We start from the raw sequence: 24,905 nt of genomic DNA on the forward strand, positions 1-24,905 counted from the left end.
TTTTTTTTTCTTTCTTCCTAATTATATTTTTCAACTATGTTGGCTAGAATCCAAATTTTTCCCTTAAAAGAAAATGACGTCACTAAGTTTTTTAATGCGATTCAATACTAGAGGTTACTAATTAATTATTTCTGTGTTTTTTTTCCACCTCTCTTTTGCTCGGGGGCCGTAGGGGAGGGGAGAAAATTTGTAAGAAAAATCCCTCTCGCACGACTCATCCTCTTATAAAATCCATTACCTTATTTATAAGTGTGTTATACTGTAGTCGAGTTATAAAACCCCCTTTGCAAACTTTTATTAAATATGTTAATATATTTAGTTAATAAGTTTAATTAAGAGCATAGATATGTAAATGGTATGTAAATATGAAATTTTCTCTTATATGTAGCATCACCATCACTGTGATATTTTATTAAAGAAAGAAAACATAATGCTGTATTATATATAAATAGCATGACACTGATGAGAACAATGAATGTTTACGTGCAAATCCTTTTCGCATGGATAAGCAACAAAGTCTATATGGCCACGATGACAAACAGTTGAATTGATTTTTATTGATAAGACACATAAATGGAGAAGTGGCCGTACGAGGGCGCCACCAGTTCCTGCTGTGTGTGAATACTTCGCTTCAACGGAGACATTNATTTTATCTTTATGTAAAGGAAAATTTTGTTAAAACTTACTTATTAATACAATTTTTAAGTCATTTTTAGTATTATCAAACATAATATCACGGGAGTAGAGGGAGGAAGAGAGCAAGAGGATAAGAAAGATTAGAGAAGATAGAGTACTGGATGAGAACGTATGAAAAAAATATGAGATTTGTCGAGAAATGTTTACGTAGTAGTCGTAATTACATAAAGTAACGGCTTTACTGCAAGGATGTAAACATGAAAATTATAAATTTTATTTATTTATTTACAAGTGGCATCCTCATAAGTAGCAACTGATTCACAGTAAAAACAACAAATTTTATGTGTACGTATTAATTTTTTGTTGTTTTTATCTTAAAAAAATATGTGTATGTGATGATAATGCAGTATATGCATCAGATTATCATATTATTTAGGCATATACATTACATAAATGATCGAATACAGCATTACTTGGAATTTAAGATGTACTGTACATCTTCCTTAATTTCAAAAATATGTGAATAAAATGAAGATTCACTAAGCTCAGGGCTGGAGGGAGTAGACTTACTATGACCCTAAACTATAACATATAACAGGACCTTCACCTCTACCAAATACTGATACGAGGCCCAAATCTTTAGCTCGTTTAGTTAATGCATAAAATCTGGACCTAACTAAGCTTAATTACAAATTTAAATAACATAATTCCAATGCTCTGAAAATAGACAAATTTAATCGAATGTCCATTTGTCTGTTCTCTATATACTTCTAAATCCTCTGATCGATCTGCATCAAATTTTTCATACTTACTCTCTAGGACCCTGCTGAGAATATAAGCCATCGTGAAACTAGACACATCACTCTCCCCCCTGATTTCTTCCCCTCGAAACTTCGTGATAAATATAATAAAGATAAACTAACATTTAATACGGGTTCACACTTTTTATAATTTAATAATAAAAATATGGACTGTAATCAGGAAGATGTAAATTATATTTGACTGTTTAAAAAGTTAGAAAAATATAAATTTTCCAGAACAAACTTTGATCATTTCAATGACGACTTTTTAAAGACTTAAGGCCATTTTTCCTCCCTTTAGATCTTCAAAAATTAGATTGAAAATGAACAAAAATGATACGCCTAAGGAAAATAATAATAATAATATTTTACCCGTATAGAATTTATTAATATTATCTCTTTATTAAAAGTTTTCTTTTTATCTTATTTACAAAGAGAAATAAAACAACTCGTTAGATAAAATTTCGTGAAAATATCTCCAGAGAAGTAAGATACGTTGAAAATAAATAATATAAATACATTCTTTTCTTTACAAAGTATTATTAAATTATAATAATAAAAATTCAAAATTTTATTTACGAATTTGTAAAATTATTCGTTGAAATATTTGAATTTTATTTCATTTTTCTCGTAAGTTTGAATTGTAATTCAAATTGCACATTTTAATTGTCATCCGTCTGCGTATCTTTCGTTAACTCGCTAACGGAGTTAAATAGATGAAAATCGAGACCAGACTTGGAAAGTGTAGGGGCCGGAGTTTCCGACTAAATATATACGAACTTCCGGTCCGGAAGTCACATGATTTCACCTGAAAATTTTCTCGAAAAGTATGTTAGATAGGTTACCTGCATGACTCGGTTGTTATCAGGAAAAGTATGATGTACAGGGGTAATAAAATGACTAATTTGAGATCGCGAGCATATATTTTAAATTAGATAAATTAAAAATATGATTTAAAATTTCAGCCCGACATTATGACGACGTCACGACAATATACATTCGATTTTTTCTTTTATTTTATTACATTTTTTTTCTTAATGCTTTCTTTTACTAAGTTGAAATACTGTTAGTGTAATTTCCTGTTATAATATTTCACCGGCACATTTCCTTAATAGAAGAGCATCTCTAATGCATTTCCCTTACTAGTACATCTATTAAGAGGTGTACTATCAACAGAGTTTGTAGTGTGCTTACTTATTAGAATATGTTATGAATGCTCCTCTTCTACTTCCCTACTGCACTTATGGAAAATCATTCTCTCTCTTTTTTTTTCTTTCTTTCCCTAGTAAATTTACGAATTTAATTTCCTCTTTTTCTCCCAAGGAAAAGAATATTTTCCCCATTTCTTTTCTGTAATGTATGCGAATGTATCACATGTTTCAAAAATATGATTAATTTAATGTACAAAAATTACTAATGCTATAATTTTCTTTTATGAAATATTATGCTTATAACTTTAAAAAAAATACATTTAAAAGAATAAGAGGAGGAGGAAGAGGAAGAGGAGAATTAAAAAAAAACAAGGAGTAAGACGTAACAAANAACATAATTCCAATGCTCTGAAAATAGACAAATTTAATCGAATGTCCATTTGTCTGTTCTCTATATACTTCTAAATCCTCTGATCGATCTGCATCAAATTTTTCATACTTACTCTCTAGGACCCTGCTGAGAATATAAGCCATCGTGAAACTAGACACATCACTCTCCCCCCTGATTTCTTCCCTTCGAAACTTCGTGATAAATATAATAAAGATAAACTAACATTTAATACGGGTTCACACTTTTTATAATTTAATAATAAAAATATGGACTGTAATCAGGAAGATGTAAATTATATTTGACTGTTTAAAAAGTTAGAAAAATATAAATTTTCCAGAACAAACTTTGATCATTTCAATGACGACTTTTTAAAGACTTAAGGCCATTTTTCCTCCCTTTAGATCTTCAAAAATTAGATTGAAAATGAACAAAAATGATACGCCTAAGGAAAATAATAATAATAATATTTTACCCGTATAGAATTTATTAATATTATCTCTTTATTAAAAGTTTTCTTTTTATCTTATTTACAAAGATAAATAAAACAACTCGTTAGATAAAATTTCGTGAAAATATCTCCAGAGAAGTAAGATACGTTGAAAATAAATAATATAAATACATTCTTTTCTTTACAAAGTATTATTAAATTATAATAATAAAAATTCAAAATTTTATTTACGAATTTGTAAAATTATTCGTTGAAATATTTGAATTTTATTTCATTTTTCTCGTAAGTTTGAATTGTAATTCAAATTGCACATTTTAATTGTCATCCGTCTGCGTATCTTTCGTTAACTCGCGGAGTTAAATAGATGAAAATCGAGACCAGACTTGGAAAGTGTAGGGGCCGGAGTTTCCGACTAAATATATACGAACTTCCGGTCCGGAAGTCACATGATTTCACCTGAAAATTTTCTCGAAAAGTATGTTAGATAGGTTACCTGCATGACTCGGTTGTTATCAGGAAAAGTATGATGTACAGGGGTAATAAAATGACTAATTTGAGATCGCGAGCATATATTTTAAATTAGATAAATTAAAAATATGATTTAAAATTTCAGCCCGACATTATGACGACGTCACGACAATATACATTCGATTTTTTCTTTTATTTTATTACATTTTTTTTCTTAATGCTTTCTTTTACTAAGTTGAAATACTGTTAGTGTAATTTCCTGTTATAATATTTCACCGGCACATTTCCTTAATAGAAGAGCATCTCTAATGCATTTCCCTTACTAGTACATCTATTAAGAGGTGTACTATCAACAGAGTTTGTAGTGTGCTTACTTATTAGAATATGTTATGAATGCTCCTCTTCTACTTCCCTACTGCACTTATGGAAAATCATTCTCTCTCTTTTTTTTTCTTTCTTTCCCTAGTAAATTTACGAATTTAATTTCCTCTTTTTCTCCCAAGGAAAAGAATATTTTCCCCATTTCTTTTCTGTAATGTATGCGAATGTATCACATGTTTCAAAAATATGATTAATTTAATGTACAAAAATTACTAATGCTATAATTTTCTTTTATGAAATATTATGCTTATAACTTTAAAAAAAATACATTTAAAAGAATAAGAGGAGGAGGAGGAGGAAGAGGAAGAGGAGAATTAAAAAAAAACAAGGAGTAAGACGTAACAAATGAATTAAAGATGCTTCTTCTATTACAAAATTTAGTTAGTAGAATTTCCTTTTTCATTTGAAAATTTAATTAAAAAATACTCGAATGTTTTCTGAAAAGTGAACTTTTTTTTATTGAGGAAAAAAAAAGATTTTTTTTAAAAATAAAAATAAAAATGCACTCATNTTCTTGGCATTTTTTTATTTTTTCGGTTAGTCTAAGTGAAAAATTACATAAAAATCAAAACCGATTATATACATTACAAATGAAATTATAACGTTATAAATGTAAGTGTATGGCTGAAATGTTCTTTAGTAATTTACTATAGAATAAAAGAAATAAACACTACGATATATTTTATTCTTTTATATACACTAATCAATTGTATAAACTATAAAAGAGTATGAAATATTTGTATAATTTTTATTTAATGTATTGATTATTAATAAAATTTTTATCAGTTTTAAGGTAAGCGGGAGTCATTCCGATTGTGTTTACAATGGTTTATACTGTCAGATTCTTATCAGTAAAGCGAATTTATCAACTGAATTTTATTTTTAGCATTTTATGCGGGTGTTAAATTTATCTTAATTGAAGAATTTCATTCGTAAATTTCTTTATTTTAATTCGAATTTTTCTCTTTGTTTGTTTTGTCAAAACCGCAATGTAACCTCAACTAATAATTTAATTATCTAAATAGCGATATTTATCTTTCTTTATTAGATTGCAATTTTTAAAATTTCAGACATACGTTCCGGTTGTCTATCCTTCGTTAATCTCAAGAATATAGTGTTAGATAGATAGACGAATTCAAAAATTTTCTCCAGGCTGGCATGACTCGATTGTTATCAGGAGAAGTATGATGTACAGGGGCAAGACACTGCTAAAATCCAGACCAGATAAGCTCCTGGTCAACTGTAAGCGAACTTTCGGTCTGGACCGGAAGTTACGTATTTTTATTTATTTATAATTTAATAAAATTAAACTATTTAAGTCTAAAAAATTATTATTATTATTATTATTATTATTATTATTATTTCTAATGCTCTTGTAAACAGAAAAATCTTTGCTGATGTTATCTAACATGAGCCTGTGTAATCAATATGAAAAATGAGAAATAAGATTAAGGTAGTCGATAGAAATATTGTAATGTATTATCTTCCTTTCTTGGCATTTTTTTATTTTTTCGGTTAGTCTAAGTGAAAAATTACATAAAAATCAAAACCGATTATATACATTACAAATGAAATTATAACGTTATAAATGTAAGTGTATGGCTGAAATGTTCTTTAGTAATTTACTATAGAATAAAAGAAATAAACACTACGATATATTTTATTCTTTTATATACACTAATCAATTGTATAAACTATAAAAGAGTATGAAATATTTGTATAATTTTTATTTAATGTATTGATTATTAATAAAATTTTTATCAGTTTTAAGGTAAGCGGGAGTCATTCCGATTGTGTTTACAATGGTTTATACTGTCAGATTCTTATCAGTAAAGCGAATTTATCAACTGAATTTTATTTTTAGCATTTTATGCGGGTGTTAAATTTATCTTAATTGAAGAATTTCATTCGTAAATTTCTTTATTTTAATTCGAATTTTTCTCTTTGTTTGTTTTGTCAAAACCGCAATGTAACCTCAACTAATAATTTAATTATCTAAATAGCGATATTTATCTTTCTTTATTAGATTGCAATTTTTAAAATTTCAGACATACGTTCCGGTTGTCTATCCTTCGTTAATCTCAAGAATATAGTGTTAGATAGATAGACGAATTCAAAAATTTTCTCCAGGCTGGCATGACTCGATTGTTATCAGGAGAAGTATGATGTACAGGGGCAAGACACTGCTAAAATCCAGACCAGATAAGCTCCTGGTCAACTGTAAGCGAACTTTCGGTCTGGACCGGAAGTTACGTATTTTTATTTATTTATAATTTAATAAAATTAAACTATTTAAGTCTAAAAAATTATTATTATTATTATTATTATAAGATAGGAAGGAGAGAAAAATTAAAAAAAAAAAAGAAAGTAAAATTTGAAAAATGTTATCTGCGAAGAGAATGAGATTTTGATTTTTCCCAACTTTAGTGAAAATGGAATCTCTGATACATCTATCATCATTTCTTCTTTTTTTATTATTATTCTTTCTTTATTTTTTTAAAAATAAATTTCATTAAATTCAACTTTGTTCACTTTTGACGAAAAGTTCGTGAAATTTATCAAAAAAATAATAATAAAAAATAAAATAAAATGTAGGCCCTATATATATATATTAAATTTTGAATTAAGTAAGTTTAAAAAAATCCTTTCTTCCATCCTTTTTTTTTTCCTCTCTCTCTCTCTCTCTCTTCTCGAAGTCACTATATAACATTAACAAAGAGAACGTCATCTCTGTCGATCTACCATTAAAATTATTATTAACTTAAATTAATTTTATCAAAAAAACATCGATATAGCATTGTTGTTGTTGTTTGATTTTTTCGCTCCCGAAACTGGCGCTAAATTAAAGTATCTGGAATAATATAATTTATGTATAATAATGAGCTATGTACTGTACACGTAATTTGATGAAACAATGTCATATATATATTGATACTAAATAATAATAATAATAATAAAAAGTACTTCTGGTAGCTCGTTGGCTAGTATTCATTAACGTTTTATAGGAGGGTAGCGCTATATAGAGTCACTTCTGAAATTGGTATTAAATCAAGTGTTTAATTAAACAATAAGAAAAAATGTTGTATAATAAATGAGGTAATGTATAAACACGAGTTACTTGGTTTATACAGTATCTCATTGAGAGTGGCGTTATTTAAGACAGCGCTAAATAGAGGTATAGGAACGCGTTATACGTGATATGTGAGAGTGACGTTATTTAATACAGCGCTAAATCGAGGTATATGAACGAGTTATACGTGATATGTGAGAGTGGCGTTATTTAAGACAGCGCTAAATCGAAGTATATGAACGAGTTATACGTGATATGTGAGAGTGGCGTTATTTAAGACAGCGCTAAATCGAGGTATATGAACGAGTTATACGTGATATGTGAGAGTGGCGTTATTTAAGACAGCGCTAAATCGAGGTATATGAACGAGTTATACGTGATATGTGAGAGTGGCGTTATTTAAGACAGCGCTAAATCGAGGTATATGAACGAGTTATACGTGATATGTGAGAGTGGCGTTATTTAAGACAGCGCTAAATCGAGGTATATGAACGAGTTATACGTGATATGTGAGAGTGGCGTTATTTAAGACAGCGCTAAATCGAGGTATATGAACGAGTTATACGTGATATGTGAGAGTGGCGTTATTTAAGACAGCGCTAAATCGAGGTATATGAACGAGTTATACGTGATATGCCGGACAAAAAAAAATTTTTTTGCTAATATTCATTAGCACTATTTAAGAAAACGTTATATCGAGACTTATATGCTCTAATGTTAACATTACTGTAGAATAAAAATCCAGTTGTTCGTCCCGAAAATTAATAAGAATTTAATTAATTAAAATTTATATATAATTTTTCCCTCGTACAAAATTTTCAACTTTTACTTTAAGACATTCGTAAATTAAATTATAAATAACCTTTTTTTTTTTTTTAAAAAAAAAACGTTATTTAAAAATTTTTTCTGCTTAAATATAAGTAAAATAGACTAAATTAAAAAGAATATTTTAATAATATCGCTTTAAATTTAATCTTGAAATTACTTTTAAAAATAAATTTATGATCTAATTTTAAAGAAGTAAAATATTTTTAGGTTAATCGGGATAAGGGGGGAAAAAGAATTATATATATATATGTTTAGGGGGGGAAATGACTGAATAAAGAAAATTCTTATTTATAAAATGTCTACAAACTTTTAACGGATGAATAATTGCTGATCAAGAGGAACAGTTTTTTTTTTTTTTTTTAATTATTTTCCTCTCCTTGTCCACAGAATTTAACAATATTTTTTTCTAATTTCTCTCGTGAATATAACTCAGCTCTACAGCTTAACTGTATTAGTTTTTCAGAAAAAAAAAATAAATGAAAGAACAAATTAGTAGGCGAAAGAACAGAAAAAAGGGTGAAATTAGATTTAAAAAAAGAAAAAAAAACTGTATTTTTAGATTTAAAAATTGTCAAAATGCCTTTTTAAAGCAGTTAATTTCAACGATACCTAACTATAAAAGTCTCTACCGAAGCGTAAAAAAATGATTAAAATTATAATTTAAATTAATTTTTAAAAATATTTTAAATCATTTAATAAAGTCTTCCTATACTTTTTTTAAATATAAATACTATAAGGTTGTATATTTGTCTATTCGCACGAATAGACAAACATACAATCTCGCTTCTTTCTGTATTTAAAACAATGCTAATGATAGATCTAAAGGTAATTAAGATTATAAAAATAATTTAATAAATATAATACATATAAAAATAGATATAAGAAAGGGATTAATCATCTAATTAACATCTCAACAAAGAGAAGATTATGAAGCTTGTGTTTGTGTATATACTTTTTTTTTTCCTCCCCTGTATTAAAATTTAATTACGTGTCTCTAATATCAATAATAACTAAGATATAATCTTAATTATTTAATTTTATTTTGTAAGAGATTAAAAATAATATCGATTGACTTCAAAATATATTATATAAGAGTGAATGGGAGAAGTGATTACGTTTCTGTAACAGGAAACTGGTAGAAGCGAAATGTATAGAAGGAACTTGATTGTACTCAATAGTAGAATAACTTCTATCAATAAATAGAATAATCTATTATATTTGGAGAGCTTAATCAACTAACCAAATATATCTAATTGTTTAATATTCTAAGACTATTAAACTTTAAATTTAATTAAGAAAAAGCTATAGAAGTCAATGAGTTATCTTTCAATTTAAAAATTAATTTCGTGTTTAATTTTAATGTTATAAACGTTGTAATGCCTTCGTACTAATTTATATTAACTTTATAATAATATATCAGATTATTAATTCAAATATCTATATCTAAATATATTTATCGTTACGAAGCACATTGATTTTAATTTATGATTTGCATACGTTTCTCCTTATCGACCGGAAATTGTTACACGGTAATTATGCATTTAAAACAATTATAACAAGTTAAAATATGATTTGGGATATTGCTTTTTTAGTGTTATTTAGTTATTTTTATGTAGATTTAGTTATAAATTTATAAATATTTACTGTGTAGAATAGAATAAATTTATATTTTGCCTAAGTTTCAAGTCGAGATGGAGAAAGTGTGTTCTGTTCTTATATCTGGTCCAGTATACGCAAAGGTACACATGAAATGAAAATTTCAACCTTCTTGATCTAGAATTAAGGCTTTAAAAAGGCAAAATACATACATTTCATCCCTATGTAACATTTGGAGCATCAAACCCAACATTAAACAGTTCACTAGCCTGGTCAACAAAAACCAGTTAAGGCTCACTGGGACAAATTAAAGACAATATAGCACACTTCCTTAACGTAGAATTAAGGCTTTTAAAAGGCAAAACACACAAAAGTCTACGCGAAACTAGCATCCCATCCCCTATATATCGTTTGGAACAGAACCCAATATAGAATAACTACTAGAATAGCAATAATAAATGATAATTACATAGATAATCACTAACTCTAATTAAATTAGATATGTATCTACTCCCGTAACAGAAGAAATCACTATAATTTATAAGCTAATGACTTATCACGATACTTAAAAATTATAATGATAAAAGATATAATTACAACGTCTCTTATCTATTACGATATAGCATTGTTATGAAAGTAAATATCATCCACTAATACGTTATACATTATAATTATATCATATATGATAATGAATAGTAATAATAGTCACTAATATTACTAAATAATTAATGATACTGACTACTGGAGTAAACAGTAAACAGAATTACTATCATTAATGTAGCAATTAACGATCACTATCATTACGTGGTAACGTTTATCAGAAATACTGTTACTGATTGTGATAATGATTACAGATACTATTTAATTAGGCTCCAATTTGAAAAAATATTGTAGATCTATAAATTCTCACTGTCGCACATCTGTCTGTCTGTTCTTTCTTAATCTCGAGATCAGATATGGAAAAAGCTTAAGTGCAGGAGGCACTGATTAAATGTACACAAAAATTCTAGTCAAGACCGGAAGTCACGTGATTTCAATTCAAAAATTTTCTCCGGAACTGAGTTAGTTAGATGACTGGCACGACTCTGCTGTCGTCAGGAAAAGTATGATTTACAGGGGCAAGCCACTATCAATTTGAGATCGAGAGCATATATTTTAAATTATATATATTAAAAATTTTGCAGCTTGAGCATACAAATTACATACAAAATAATAAGATCTTATTATTTTGTAACAGTTGGAAAAGTTTAGAAAGATATAAAGCGCTAAATTCCGTTTAGTTGGTAGCGTTATTGATCACTAAGTCTGTTAGTGATTTGCGATAAGGATCACTAATACAGATACTGATTGACGATAGTCATCAGTAATTCAATTTAGTGATTAGTGATGATTATCTTTAATACGATTTAGTCAACGAGAATTATAATCATTAATACTATTTCTTGATCACGACTAATTCGATTTATGCTTAAAAATATGCTTTAGTTTATCGGGATAAACGTTAATTTTCATCATTAAACTTGCTTACAATGGTCTATCAGCCATCACTTAACTGTAAATCAGTAAACAGTAATCGTTACTGATGTTTGGTGATTTAATGACAGTGGCAAATACTATAAATTGGCATCACTAGTAATTAGTGATGGCAATTTATTTATTATTTTAGCTAATTTTTTTTTATAAAAAAAATAAATATAAATATATTTTATCTTTATGTAAAGGAAAATTTTGTTAAAACTTACTTATTAATACAATTTTTAAGTCATTTTTAGTATTATCAAACATAATATCACGGGAGTAGAGGGAGGAAGAGAGCAAGAGGATAAGAAAGATTAGAGAAGATAGAGTACTGGATGAGAACGTATGAAAAAAATATGAGATTTGTCGAGAAATGTTTACGTAGTAGTCGTAATTACATAAAGTAACGGCTTTACTGCAAGGATGTAAACATGAAAATTATAAATTTTATTTATTTATTTATTTATTTACAAGTGGCATCCTCATAAGTAGCAACTGATTCACAGTAAAAACAACAAATTTTATGTGTACGTATTAATTTTTTGTTGTTTTTATCTTAAAAAAATATGTGTATGTGATGATAATGCAGTATATGCATCAGATTATCATATTATTTAGGCATATACATTACATAAATGATCGAATACAGCATTACTTGGAATTTAAGATGTACTGTACATCTTCCTTAATTTCAAAAATATGTGAATAAAATGAAGATTCACTAAGCTCAGGGCTGGAGGGAGTAGACTTACTATGACCCTAAACTATAACATATAACAGGACCTTCACATCTACCAAATACTGATACGAGGCCCAAATCTTTAGCTCGTTTAGTTAATGCATAAAATCTGGACCTAACTAAGCTTAATTACAAATTTAAATAACATAATTCCAATGCTCTGAAAATAGACAAATTTAATCGAATGTCCATTTGTCTGTTCTCTATATACTTCTAAATCCTCTGATCGATCTGCATCAAATTTTTCATACTTACTCTCTAGGACCCTGCTGAGAATATAAGCCATCGTGAAACTAGACACATCACTCTCCCCCCTGATTTCTTCCCCTCGAAACTTCGTGATAAATATAATAAAGATAAACTAACATTTAATACGGGTTCACACTTTTTATAATTTAATAATAAAAATATGGACTGTAATCAGGAAGATGTAAATTATATTTGACTGTTTAAAAAGTTAGAAAAATATAAATTTTCCAGAACAAACTTTGATCATTTCAATGACGACTTTTTAAAGACTTAAGGCCATTTTTCCTCCCTTTAGATCTTCAAAAATTAGATTGAAAATGAACAAAAATGATACGCCTAAGGAAAATAATAATAATAATATTTTACCCGTATAGAATTTATTAATATTATCTCTTTATTAAAAGTTTTCTTTTTATCTTATTTACAAAGAGAAATAAAACAACTCGTTAGATAAAATTTCGTGAAAATATCTCCAGAGAAGTAAGATACGTTGAAAATAAATAATATAAATACATTCTTTTCTTTACAAAGTATTATTAAATTATAATAATAAAAATTCAAAATTTTATTTACGAATTTGTAAAATTATTCGTTGAAATATTTGAATTTTATTTCATTTTTCTCGTAAGTTTGAATTGTAATTCAAATTGCACATTTTAATTGTCATCCGTCTGCGTATCTTTCGTTAACTCGCTAACGGAGTTAAATAGATGAAAATCGAGACCAGACTTGGAAAGTGTAGGGGCCGGAGTTTCCGACTAAATATATACGAACTTCCGGTCCGGAAGTCACATGATTTCACCTGAAAATTTTCTCGAAAAGTATGTTAGATAGGTTACCTGCATGACTCGGTTGTTATCAGGAAAAGTATGATGTACAGGGGTAATAAAATGACTAATTTGAGATCGCGAGCATATATTTTAAATTAGATAAATTAAAAATATGATTTAAAATTTCAGCCCGACATTATGACGACGTCACGACAATATACATTCGATTTTTTCTTTTATTTTATTACATTTTTTTTCTTAATGCTTTCTTTTACTAAGTTGAAATACTGTTAGTGTAATTTCCTGTTATAATATTTCACCGGCACATTTCCTTAATAGAAGAGCATCTCTAATGCATTTCCCTTACTAGTACATCTATTAAGAGGTGTACTATCAACAGAGTTTGTAGTGTGCTTACTTATTAGAATATGTTATGAATGCTCCTCTTCTACTTCCCTACTGCACTTATGGAAAATCATTCTCTCTCTTTTTTTTTCTTTCTTTCCCTAGTAAATTTACGAATTTAATTTCCTCTTTTTCTCCCAAGGAAAAGAATATTTTCCCCATTTCTTTTCTGTAATGTATGCGAATGTATCACATGTTTCAAAAATATGATTAATTTAATGTACAAAAATTACTAATGCTATAATTTTCTTTTATGAAATATTATGCTTATAACTTTAAAAAAAATACATTTAAAAGAATAAGAGGAGGAGGAGGAGGAAGAGGAAGAGGAGAATTAAAAAAAAACAAGGAGTAAGACGTAACAAATGAATTAAAGATGCTTCTTCTATTACAAAATTTAGTTAGTAGAATTTCCTTTTTCATTTGAAAATTTAATTAAAAAATACTCGAATGTTTTCTGAAAAGTGAACTTTTTTTTATTGAGGAAAAAAAAAGATTTTTTTTAAAAATAAAAATAAAAATGCACTCATGTGAAATCTTGTAAAATTTATGAAGAATATAATTTTAAATGTATTCTGAATATTAAAAAAATAATAATAATACAGTCGACCCCCTATGACACTGTTGATTTTTCCGTTTTATATGAATTCCATGTTGTACGAGTCACTTAGAATTTACAGATACGTGAGCTGTTCACAGCCCGGCACACGTATTTGTAAAATCTAAGTGACTCGTACAACATGGAATTCATATAAAACAGAAAAATCAACAGTGTTATAGGGGGGGTCGACTGTAATAATAAACATTTATACATTTTAAACCTCTGAAAAACGGCCACTGAAAGTGTTATATGAACATGGCCTTTGTCTGGAAGTTATTCTGTATACATTTCTGTTTTAAAAATTGGTCGCTATTTAGAGGTAGCCGTAGTTGGGAGGTAGCAGTTATTATATTCTATGCATTTTTATTTAAAAAAGTCCTGAAAAAAATGATTTAGAAATGGGCGCTGTTGGAAGTTCGACTTCATGTATATAACTTTATGTATTTATTAATAACAATTACAATATAAATAACAGTCGACCCCCCTATAACACTGTTGATTATTCCGTTTTATACGAATTCCATGTTGTACGAGTNATATTTATTTTTCATCATATCCATATAAAAATACATACATTTGAAAGATCGATTACAGTATTTATGAGGTCAGTTGTAATATTCTGGGCTACACAAGGGCATAAATTAAAAAAATAATTATTAACAGATAAGAAATTTTTATAAATTAGTTCTTTAAAAATGAACTTTTCGCTGATTAAATGTTCGAATTTATAGCTCTAGAGATCGGGGTTGGAATCCGGGCCATCGAGAATGCCTAGTCTCGAGTCACGTGACTAGCAATACGAATGTCTTGAGAGTTTCACGTGGTACCATGGTACCAATCCGTTCAATTAGACCAGTGGTTCTCGACCTTTTTTTTTCACTCGCGTACCACCTGAGCCTTCTGTGTATAGACTTGTATCACCGATGGTACGTGTACCACCGGTTGAAAACCTCTAAATTAGACCATTCACTGAACGAGATGATATCATGTGACACTCCTAACACGTTTACATGACTCGAATGTGTTAAGCTCCTATTATGGACCTAGTCAAACTTAACTTACTATGGATAGAATTAAAAGAAAGGGCCATCTTATAGAAAGGGTATAAAAGATATTATTATGTTTTAATTATAACNGCACGTAGATGATGTAAAATATGTTAGATAGATGAAGAGGAAGGGAGTCATACTCCTGTTTCCAACGATCATAATTTGTAGAATGGGAAGTTACGTATATATAAGTAATATAAAGTTTAAAATTATTTTATTTTTGATTTAATACAATTACAATAATACAAAGTCTCGTAGAAAAAAATGAAGGCTGCATAACAGGAAGTATGAAGAATTTGGAATATGGAACTTTGATAGATGCTTTATCGTGAATAGTACGATAATGGTATGTGAAGAATATGTGATTGAAAAGCTTCCATGATCATTGTTCAGAAGTGAATCTGAAGATATTCAGTAAAGTCCTTCCATTCCATTATGGACCTAGTCAAACTTAACTTACTATGGATAGAATTAAAAGAAAGGGCCATCTTATAGAAAGGGTATAAAAGATATTATTATGTTTTAATTATAACATGTACAGTACATATAATTAATTATTCGAACAACCGAAACAAGAGACGTAATTAGTAGTGACTTATGTACTGTACTGTACACATAAGATTATGTAGTGTACGTAAATCACGTGAAACATGGAAGAAAAAAAAACATGTACAGTCGACCCCCCATAATACTGTTGATAATTCCGTTTTATATGAATTCCATGTTGTACGAGTCACTTAAATTTTACAAATANTCAATTCAAAAATTTTCTCCGGAACTGAGTTAGTCCATTAAAATTATTATTAACTTAAATTAATTTTATCAAAAAAACATCGATTTAGCATTGTTGTTGTTGTTTGATTTTTTCGCTCCCGAAACTGGCGCTAAATTAAAGTATCTGGAATAATATAATTTATGTATAATAATGAGCTATGTACTGTACACGTAATTTGATGAAACAATGTCATATATATATTGATACTAAATAATAATAATAATAATAAAAAGTACTTCTGGTAGCTCGTTGGCTAGTATTCATTAACGTTTTATAGGAGGGTAGCGCTATATAGAGTCACTTCTGAAATTGGTATTAAATCAAGTGTTTAATTAAACAATAAGAAAAAATGTTGTATAATAAATGAGGTAATGTATAAACACGAGTTACTTGGTTTATACAGTATCTCATTGAGAGTGGCGTTATTTAAGACAGCGCTAAATAGAGGTATAGGAACGCGTTATACGTGATATGTGAGAGTGACGTTATTTAATACAGCGCTAAATCGAGGTATATGAACGAGTTATACGTGATATGTGAGAGTGGCGTTATTTAAGACAGCGCTAAATCGAAGTATATGAACGAGTTATACGTGATATGTGAGAGTGGCGTTATTTAAGACAGCGCTAAATCGAGGTATATGAACGAGTTATACGTGATATGTGAGAGTGGCGTTATTTAAGACAGCGCTAAATCGAGGTATATGAACGAGTTATACGTGATATGTGAGAGTGGCGTTATTTAAGACAGCGCTAAATCGAGGTATATGAACGAGTTATACGTGATATGTGAGAGTGGCGTTATTTAAGACAGCGCTAAATCGAGGTATATGAACGAGTTATACGTGATATGTGAGAGTGGCGTTATTTAAGACAGCGCTAAATCGAGGTATATGAACGAGTTATACGTGATATGTGAGAGTGGCGTTATTTAAGACAGCGCTAAATCGAGGTATATGAACGAGTTATACGTGATATGCCGGACAAAAAAAAATTTTTTTGCTAATATTCATTAGCACTATTTAAGAAAACGTTATATCGAGACTTATATGCTCTAATGTTAACATTACTGTAGAATAAAAATCCAGTTGTTCGTCCCGAAAATTAATAAGAATTTAATTAATTAAAATTTATATATAATTTTTCCCTCGTACAAAATTTTCAACTTTTACTTTAAGACATTCGTAAATTAAATTATAAATAACCTTTTTTTTTTTTTTAAAAAAAAAACGTTATTTAAAAATTTTTTCTGCTTAAATATAAGTAAAATAGACTAAATTAAAAAGAATATTTTAATAATATCGCTTTAAATTTAATCTTGAAATTACTTTTAAAAATAAATTTATGATCTAATTTTAAAGAAGTAAAATATTTTTAGGTTAATCGGGATAAGGGGGGAAAAAGAATTATATATATATATGTTTAGGGGGGGAAATGACTGAATAAAGAAAATTCTTATTTATAAAATGTCTACAAACTTTTAACGGATGAATAATTGCTGATCAAGAGGAACAGTTTTTTTTTTTTTTTTTAATTATTTTCCTCTCCTTGTCCACAGAATTTAACAATATTTTTTTCTAATTTCTCTCGTGAATATAACTCAGCTCTACAGCTTAACTGTATTAGTTTTTCAGAAAAAAAAAATAAATGAAAGAACAAATTAGTAGGCGAAAGAACAGAAAAAAGGGTGAAATTAGATTTAAAAAAAGAAAAAAAAACTGTATTTTTAGATTTAAAAATTGTCAAAATGCCTTTTTAAAGCAGTTAATTTCAACGATACCTAACTATAAAAGTCTCTACCGAAGCGTAAAAAAATGATTAAAATTATAATTTAAATTAATTTTTAAAAATATTTTAAATCATTTAATAAAGTCTTCCTATACTTTTTTTAAATATAAATACTATAAGGTTGTATATTTGTCTATTCGCACGAATAGACAAACATACAATCTCGCTTCTTTCTGTATTTAAAACAATGCTAATGATAGATCTAAAGGTAATTAAGATTATAAAAATAATTTAATAAATATAATACATATAAAAATAGATATAAGAAAGGGATTAATCATCTAATTAACATCTCAACAAAGAGAAGATTATGAAGCTTGTGTTTGTGTATATACTTTTTTTTTTCCTCCCCTGTATTAAAATTTAATTACGTGTCTCTAATATCAATAATAACTAAGATATAATCTTAATTATTTAATTTTATTTTGTAAGAGATTAAAAATAATATCGATTGACTTCAAAATATATTATATAAGAGTGAATGGGAGAAGTGATTACGTTTCTGTAACAGGAAACTGGTAGAAGCGAAATGTATAGAAGGAACTTGATTGTACTCAATAGTAGAATAACTTCTATCAATAAATAGAATAATCTATTATATTTGGAGAGCTTAATCAACTAACCAAATATATCTAATTGTTTAATATTCTAAGACTATTAAACTTTAAATTTAATTAAGAAAAAGCTATAGAAGTCAATGAGTTATCTTTCAATTTAAAAATTAATTTCGTGTTTAATTTTAATGTTATAAACGTTGTAATGCCTTCGTACTAATTTATATTAACTTTATAATAATATATCAGATTATTAATTCAAATATCTATATCTAAATATATTTATCGTTACGAAGCACATTGATTTTAATTTATGATTTGCATACGTTTCTCCTTATCGACCGGAAATTGTTACACGGTAATTATGCATTTAAAACAATTATAACAAGTTAAAATATGATTTGGGATATTGCTTTTTTAGTGTTATTTAGTTATTTTTATGTAGATTTAGTTATAAATTTATAAATATTTACTGTGTAGAATAGAATAAATTTATATTTTGCCTAAGTTTCAAGTCGAGATGGAGAAAGTGTGTTCTGTTCTTATATCTGGTCCAGTATACGCAAAGGTACACATGAAATGAAAATTTCAACCTTCTTGATCTAGAATTAAGGCTTTAAAAAGGCAAAATACATACATTTCATCCCTATGTAACATTTGGAGCATCAAACCCAACATTAAACAGTTCACTAGCCTGGTCAACAAAAACCAGTTAAGGCTCACTGGGACAAATTAAAGACAATATAGCACACTTCCTTAACGTAGAATTAAGGCTTTTAAAAGGCAAAACACACAAAAGTCTACGCGAAACTAGCATCCCATCCCCTATATATCGTTTGGAACAGAACCCAATATAGAATAACTACTAGAATAGCAATAATAAATGATAATTACATAGATAATCACTAACTCTAATTAAATTAGATATGTATCTACTCCCGTAACAGAAGAAATCACTATAATTTATAAGCTAATGACTTATCACGATACTTAAAAATTATAATGATAAAAGATATAATTACAACGTCTCTTATCTATTACGATATAGCATTGTTATGAAAGTAAATATCATCCACTAATACGTTATACATTATAATTATATCATATATGATAATGAATAGTAATAATAGTCACTAATATTACTAAATAATTAATGATACTGACTACTGGAGTAAACAGTAAACAGAATTACTATCATTAATGTAGCAATTAACGATCACTATCATTACGTGGTAACGTTTATCAGAAATACTGTTACTGATTGTGATAATGATTACAGATACTATTTAATTAGGCTCCAATTTGAAAAAATATTGTAGATCTATAAATTCTCACTGTCGCACATCTGTCTGTCTGTTCTTTCTTAATCTCGAGATCAGATATGGAAAAAGCTTAAGTGCAGGAGGCACTGATTAAATGTACACAAAAATTCTAGTCAAGACCGGAAGTCACGTGATTTCAATTCAAAAATTTTCTCCGGAACTGAGTTAGTTAGATGACTGGCACGACTCTGCTGTCGTCAGGAAAAGTATGATTTACAGGGGCAAGCCACTATCAATTTGAGATCGAGAGCATATATTTTAAATTATATATATTAAAAATTTTGCAGCTTGAGCATACAAATTACATACAAAATAATAAGATCTTATTATTTTGTAACAGTTGGAAAAGTTTAGAAAGATATAAAGCGCTAAATTCCGTTTAGTTGGTAGCGTTATTGATCACTAAGTCTGTTAGTGATTTGCGATAAGGATCACTAATACAGATACTGATTGACGATAGTCATCAGTAATTCAATTTAGTGATTAGTGATGATTATCTTTAATACGATTTAGTCAACGAGAATTATAATCATTAATACTATTTCTTGATCACGACTAATTCGATTTATGCTTAAAAATATGCTTTAGTTTATCGGGATAAACGTTAATTTTCATCATTAAACTTGCTTACAATGGTCTATCAGCCATCACTTAACTGTAAATCAGTAAACAGTAATCGTTACTGATGTTTGGTGATTTAATGACAGTGGCAAATACTATAAATTGGCATCACTAGTAATTAGTGATGGCAATTTATTTATTATTTTAGCTAATTTTTTTTTATAAAAAAAATAAATATAAATATATTTTATCTTTATGTAAAGGAAAATTTTGTTAAAACTTACTTATTAATACAATTTTTAAGTCATTTTTAGTATTATCAAACATAATATCACGGGAGTAGAGGGAGGAAGAGAGCAAGAGGATAAGAAAGATTAGAGAAGATAGAGTACTGGATGAGAACGTATGAAAAAAATATGAGATTTGTCGAGAAATGTTTACGTAGTAGTCGTAATTACATAAAGTAACGGCTTTACTGCAAGGATGTAAACATGAAAATTATAAATTTTATTTATTTATTTATTTATTTACAAGTGGCATCCTCATAAGTAGCAACTGATTCACAGTAAAAACAACAAATTTTATGTGTACGTATTAATTTTTTGTTGTTTTTATCTTAAAAAAATATGTGTATGTGATGATAATGCAGTATATGCATCAGATTATCATATTATTTAGGCATATACATTACATAAATGATCGAATACAGCATTACTTGGAATTTAAGATGTACTGTACATCTTCCTTAATTTCAAAAATATGTGAATAAAATGAAGATTCACTAAGCTCAGGGCTGGAGGGAGTAGACTTACTATGACCCTAAACTATAACATATAACAGGACCTTCACATCTACCAAATACTGATACGAGGCCCAAATCTTTAGCTCGTTTAGTTAATGCATAAAATCTGGACCTAACTAAGCTTAATTACAAATTTAAATAACATAATTCCAATGCTCTGAAAATAGACAAATTTAATCGAATGTCCATTTGTCTGTTCTCTATATACTTCTAAATCCTCTGATCGATCTGCATCAAATTTTTCATACTTACTCTCTAGGACCCTGCTGAGAATATAAGCCATCGTGAAACTAGACACATCACTCTCCCCCCTGATTTCTTCCCCTCGAAACTTCGTGATAAATATAATAAAGATAAACTAACATTTAATACGGGTTCACACTTTTTATAATTTAATAATAAAAATATGGACTGTAATCAGGAAGATGTAAATTATATTTGACTGTTTAAAAAGTTAGAAAAATATAAATTTTCCAGAACAAACTTTGATCATTTCAATGACGACTTTTTAAAGACTTAAGGCCATTTTTCCTCCCTTTAGATCTTCAAAAATTAGATTGAAAATGAACAAAAATGATACGCCTAAGGAAAATAATAATAATAATATTTTACCCGTATAGAATTTATTAATATTATCTCTTTATTAAAAGTTTTCTTTTTATCTTATTTACAAAGAGAAATAAAACAACTCGTTAGATAAAATTTCGTGAAAATATCTCCAGAGAAGTAAGATACGTTGAAAATAAATAATATAAATACATTCTTTTCTTTACAAAGTATTATTAAATTATAATAATAAAAATTCAAAATTTTATTTACGAATTTGTAAAATTATTCGTTGAAATATTTGAATTTTATTTCATTTTTCTCGTAAGTTTGAATTGTAATTCAAATTGCACATTTTAATTGTCATCCGTCTGCGTATCTTTCGTTAACTCGCTAACGGAGTTAAATAGATGAAAATCGAGACCAGACTTGGAAAGTGTAGGGGCCGGAGTTTCCGACTAAATATATACGAACTTCCGGTCCGGAAGTCACATGATTTCACCTGAAAATTTTCTCGAAAAGTATGTTAGATAGGTTACCTGCATGACTCGGTTGTTATCAGGAAAAGTATGATGTACAGGGGTAATAAAATGACTAATTTGAGATCGCGAGCATATATTTTAAATTAGATAAATTAAAAATATGATTTAAAATTTCAGCCCGACATTATGACGACGTCACGACAATATACATTCGATTTTTTCTTTTATTTTATTACATTTTTTTTCTTAATGCTTTCTTTTACTAAGTTGAAATACTGTTAGTGTAATTTCCTGTTATAATATTTCACCGGCACATTTCCTTAATAGAAGAGCATCTCTAATGCATTTCCCTTACTAGTACATCTATTAAGAGGTGTACTATCAACAGAGTTTGTAGTGTGCTTACTTATTAGAATATGTTATGAATGCTCCTCTTCTACTTCCCTACTGCACTTATGGAAAATCATTCTCTCTCTTTTTTTTTCTTTCTTTCCCTAGTAAATTTACGAATTTAATTTCCTCTTTTTCTCCCAAGGAAAAGAATATTTTCCCCATTTCTTTTCTGTAATGTATGCGAATGTATCACATGTTTCAAAAATATGATTAATTTAATGTACAAAAATTACTAATGCTATAATTTTCTTTTATGAAATATTATGCTTATAACTTTAAAAAAAATACATTTAAAAGAATAAGAGGAGGAGGAGGAGGAAGAGGAAGAGGAGAATTAAAAAAAAACAAGGAGTAAGACGTAACAAATGAATTAAAGATGCTTCTTCTATTACAAAATTTAGTTAGTAGAATTTCCTTTTTCATTTGAAAATTTAATTAAAAAATACTCGAATGTTTTCTGAAAAGTGAACTTTTTTTTATTGAGGAAAAAAAAAGATTTTTTTTAAAAATAAAAATAAAAATGCACTCATGTGAAATCTTGTAAAATTTATGAAGAATATAATTTTAAATGTATTCTGAATATTAAAAAAATAATAATAATACAGTCGACCCCCTATGACACTGTTGATTTTTCCGTTTTATATGAATTCCATGTTGTACGAGTCACTTAGAATTTACAGATACGTGAGCTGTTCACAGCCCGGCACACGTATTTGTAAAATCTAAGTGACTCGTACAACATGGAATTCATATAAAACGGAATAATCAATAGTGTTATAGGGGGGTCGACTGGTAGATTTATGTTTATTTTCTTTCAGAGTCATCTTCTAGAGAGGAATTTGTGAGCAAACTTTAAAAACGGACAAAAAGCACATAGGAATGGAAAATGCACATTTCGGATCACAGTTCGAAAGCACGAAAAAGAAAATTCAAATCTGAATATCCACTTTCGTTTCGGGAAAGCACTTACGAATAAATTCTCTATTCGCAAACAGAATCTTAAACTGTAAAACAAGGACCAAAAAATAAAAAAATAAAAAAATAAGGAAATTCCTAAAGTTTAATGCTACAAAATTTACATATTTAATTAGTTGAATTTTTCCTACTTTAATTATCTGTTAAGTATTAACAGCTAATGGGATACACCAGGAATTAACTTTTAAACAAGCAGGGAATAAAATATGTAGTTTTTTTTTTTTTTTTGGAAAGGTCCAGTTTGAATTCGTGTTTACAAGACAATTGCAAGTATTCCTAAATATAGATCTTGTGACCTAATTATTGACGTATGAGAACATTTGGTCCGGAAGCGATTAAAAGGAAGGATATTTGCATAATTAAAAGGAATTATTAATTACTTAATTATGCTAAATATGTAAATATTGAAATTGAAAGGGTTGTTATAAAATCATTTTGGTTATTAATATTTTACAAACTATCGTCAAACTTTGAAGTTATTTATTTAATTGTTATAAATAGCTTGGAAGTATTTTTATTTTTTAGAAGGGAAAAATCTAGTTAAAACAAGCAAACGATAATTAATTTTATATTTAAATATACCATATAACAGAGTTTTATATTACCGAAAATCATTCTTTATTTGTTCCATCCTTAATTAATACATTTCCTTTAAGTCTTCAGAGGTTGGGAGAGGACGTATCTCCCCCCAAAAAAGGTCCGATTTTCCTGAAAATTTCTACAAAATTTCCCTCTTAATACACGAATTGCTCTAAAAAATTTCATAAATTTTCGACCAAAGGCACATGAGTTATTAGGCTACAAATTGGGCGAAAATATCGTGCTCCCCCCACACACACGTACGCATAGAAGGGAAAATTCCCCGAATTTTTTTTTGATTTCTTGATGGTCCCATGAGTTCAAAAATGTAAAAATCTTGGAAGAGTGAGGGTTATTTTTTGAGCGATGACCATACTTTTCCTCCGTTATATATAAACAGCGGGGAAAGTAAAATTGATTTTTTTTTTAATGTAGTAAAGTCGGAATATTTATAGTTTTGTAGTAAAGAATTTCATAAAACTATGTCCCTGAATAACATTAATTGAATAGAAACCTACGGATCAATACTTGAATTTTGTATTCAATATTTGCATTTTGCTTACATTACAATATGAAAGTAAACGTTTTTACCTTTCTCTTCTATTAAAAAATGTCTGAAGTTTTTTTTACTATACTAAAAGAAAGTTAATAAAGAATAAATTAGCATGAAATATTAAAACATTTTAAGGACTCTTCAATTTTACTATCTTCTTTTAAAAATAAAGAAAGAGGGAAGAGGAAAAAAAAATTTTTGTTTAAAAATGTATTTTAAGATTTTCTTTAGTAAGTTAGAGACTTTTATAGGGAAAATATTGGAAGAAAAAGAAAAGAAACCACATCTTTTCTTTACCTTCTTCGGTGTTGATTGAATAGATCAATGCAGGGTTGTGATGCCTGAAGTACTCTAGCAATTAGAGAATTGCAGCACCATTCTTAAAGGTGCGAGATAAAAAAAAAATAAATACATTTTTCTACATTTAAAAAGGATATATTTTAAGATACTGTATTAGAAATTCGTCCAGGATTAAT

At 28.0% G+C, this 24,905-nt stretch overlaps 1 protein-coding gene across 1 annotated transcript in view; it reads left to right on the forward strand.

The window, feature by feature from the left end:
* Nucleotides 1-6,268: 6,268 nt before the first annotated feature.
* Nucleotides 6,269-24,905, forward strand: part of LOC111618899 — an 83,500-nt gene continuing 64,863 nt past the window's right edge. The window contains exon 1 of the mRNA XM_023360524.1: nucleotides 6,269-6,495. Within this exon, the coding sequence (XP_023216292.1) occupies nucleotides 6,438-6,495 (58 nt within the window). The 5' untranslated portion in view covers nucleotides 6,269-6,437. The remainder of the gene's footprint in view (nucleotides 6,496-24,905) is intronic.

Source organism: Centruroides sculpturatus, unplaced genomic scaffold (genome assembly GCF_000671375.1).
Source record: "Centruroides sculpturatus isolate CEXI.00-Female unplaced genomic scaffold, Cexi_2.0 scaffold58, whole genome shotgun sequence".
Classification (NCBI taxonomy): Eukaryota; Metazoa; Arthropoda; class Arachnida; order Scorpiones; family Buthidae; genus Centruroides; species Centruroides sculpturatus.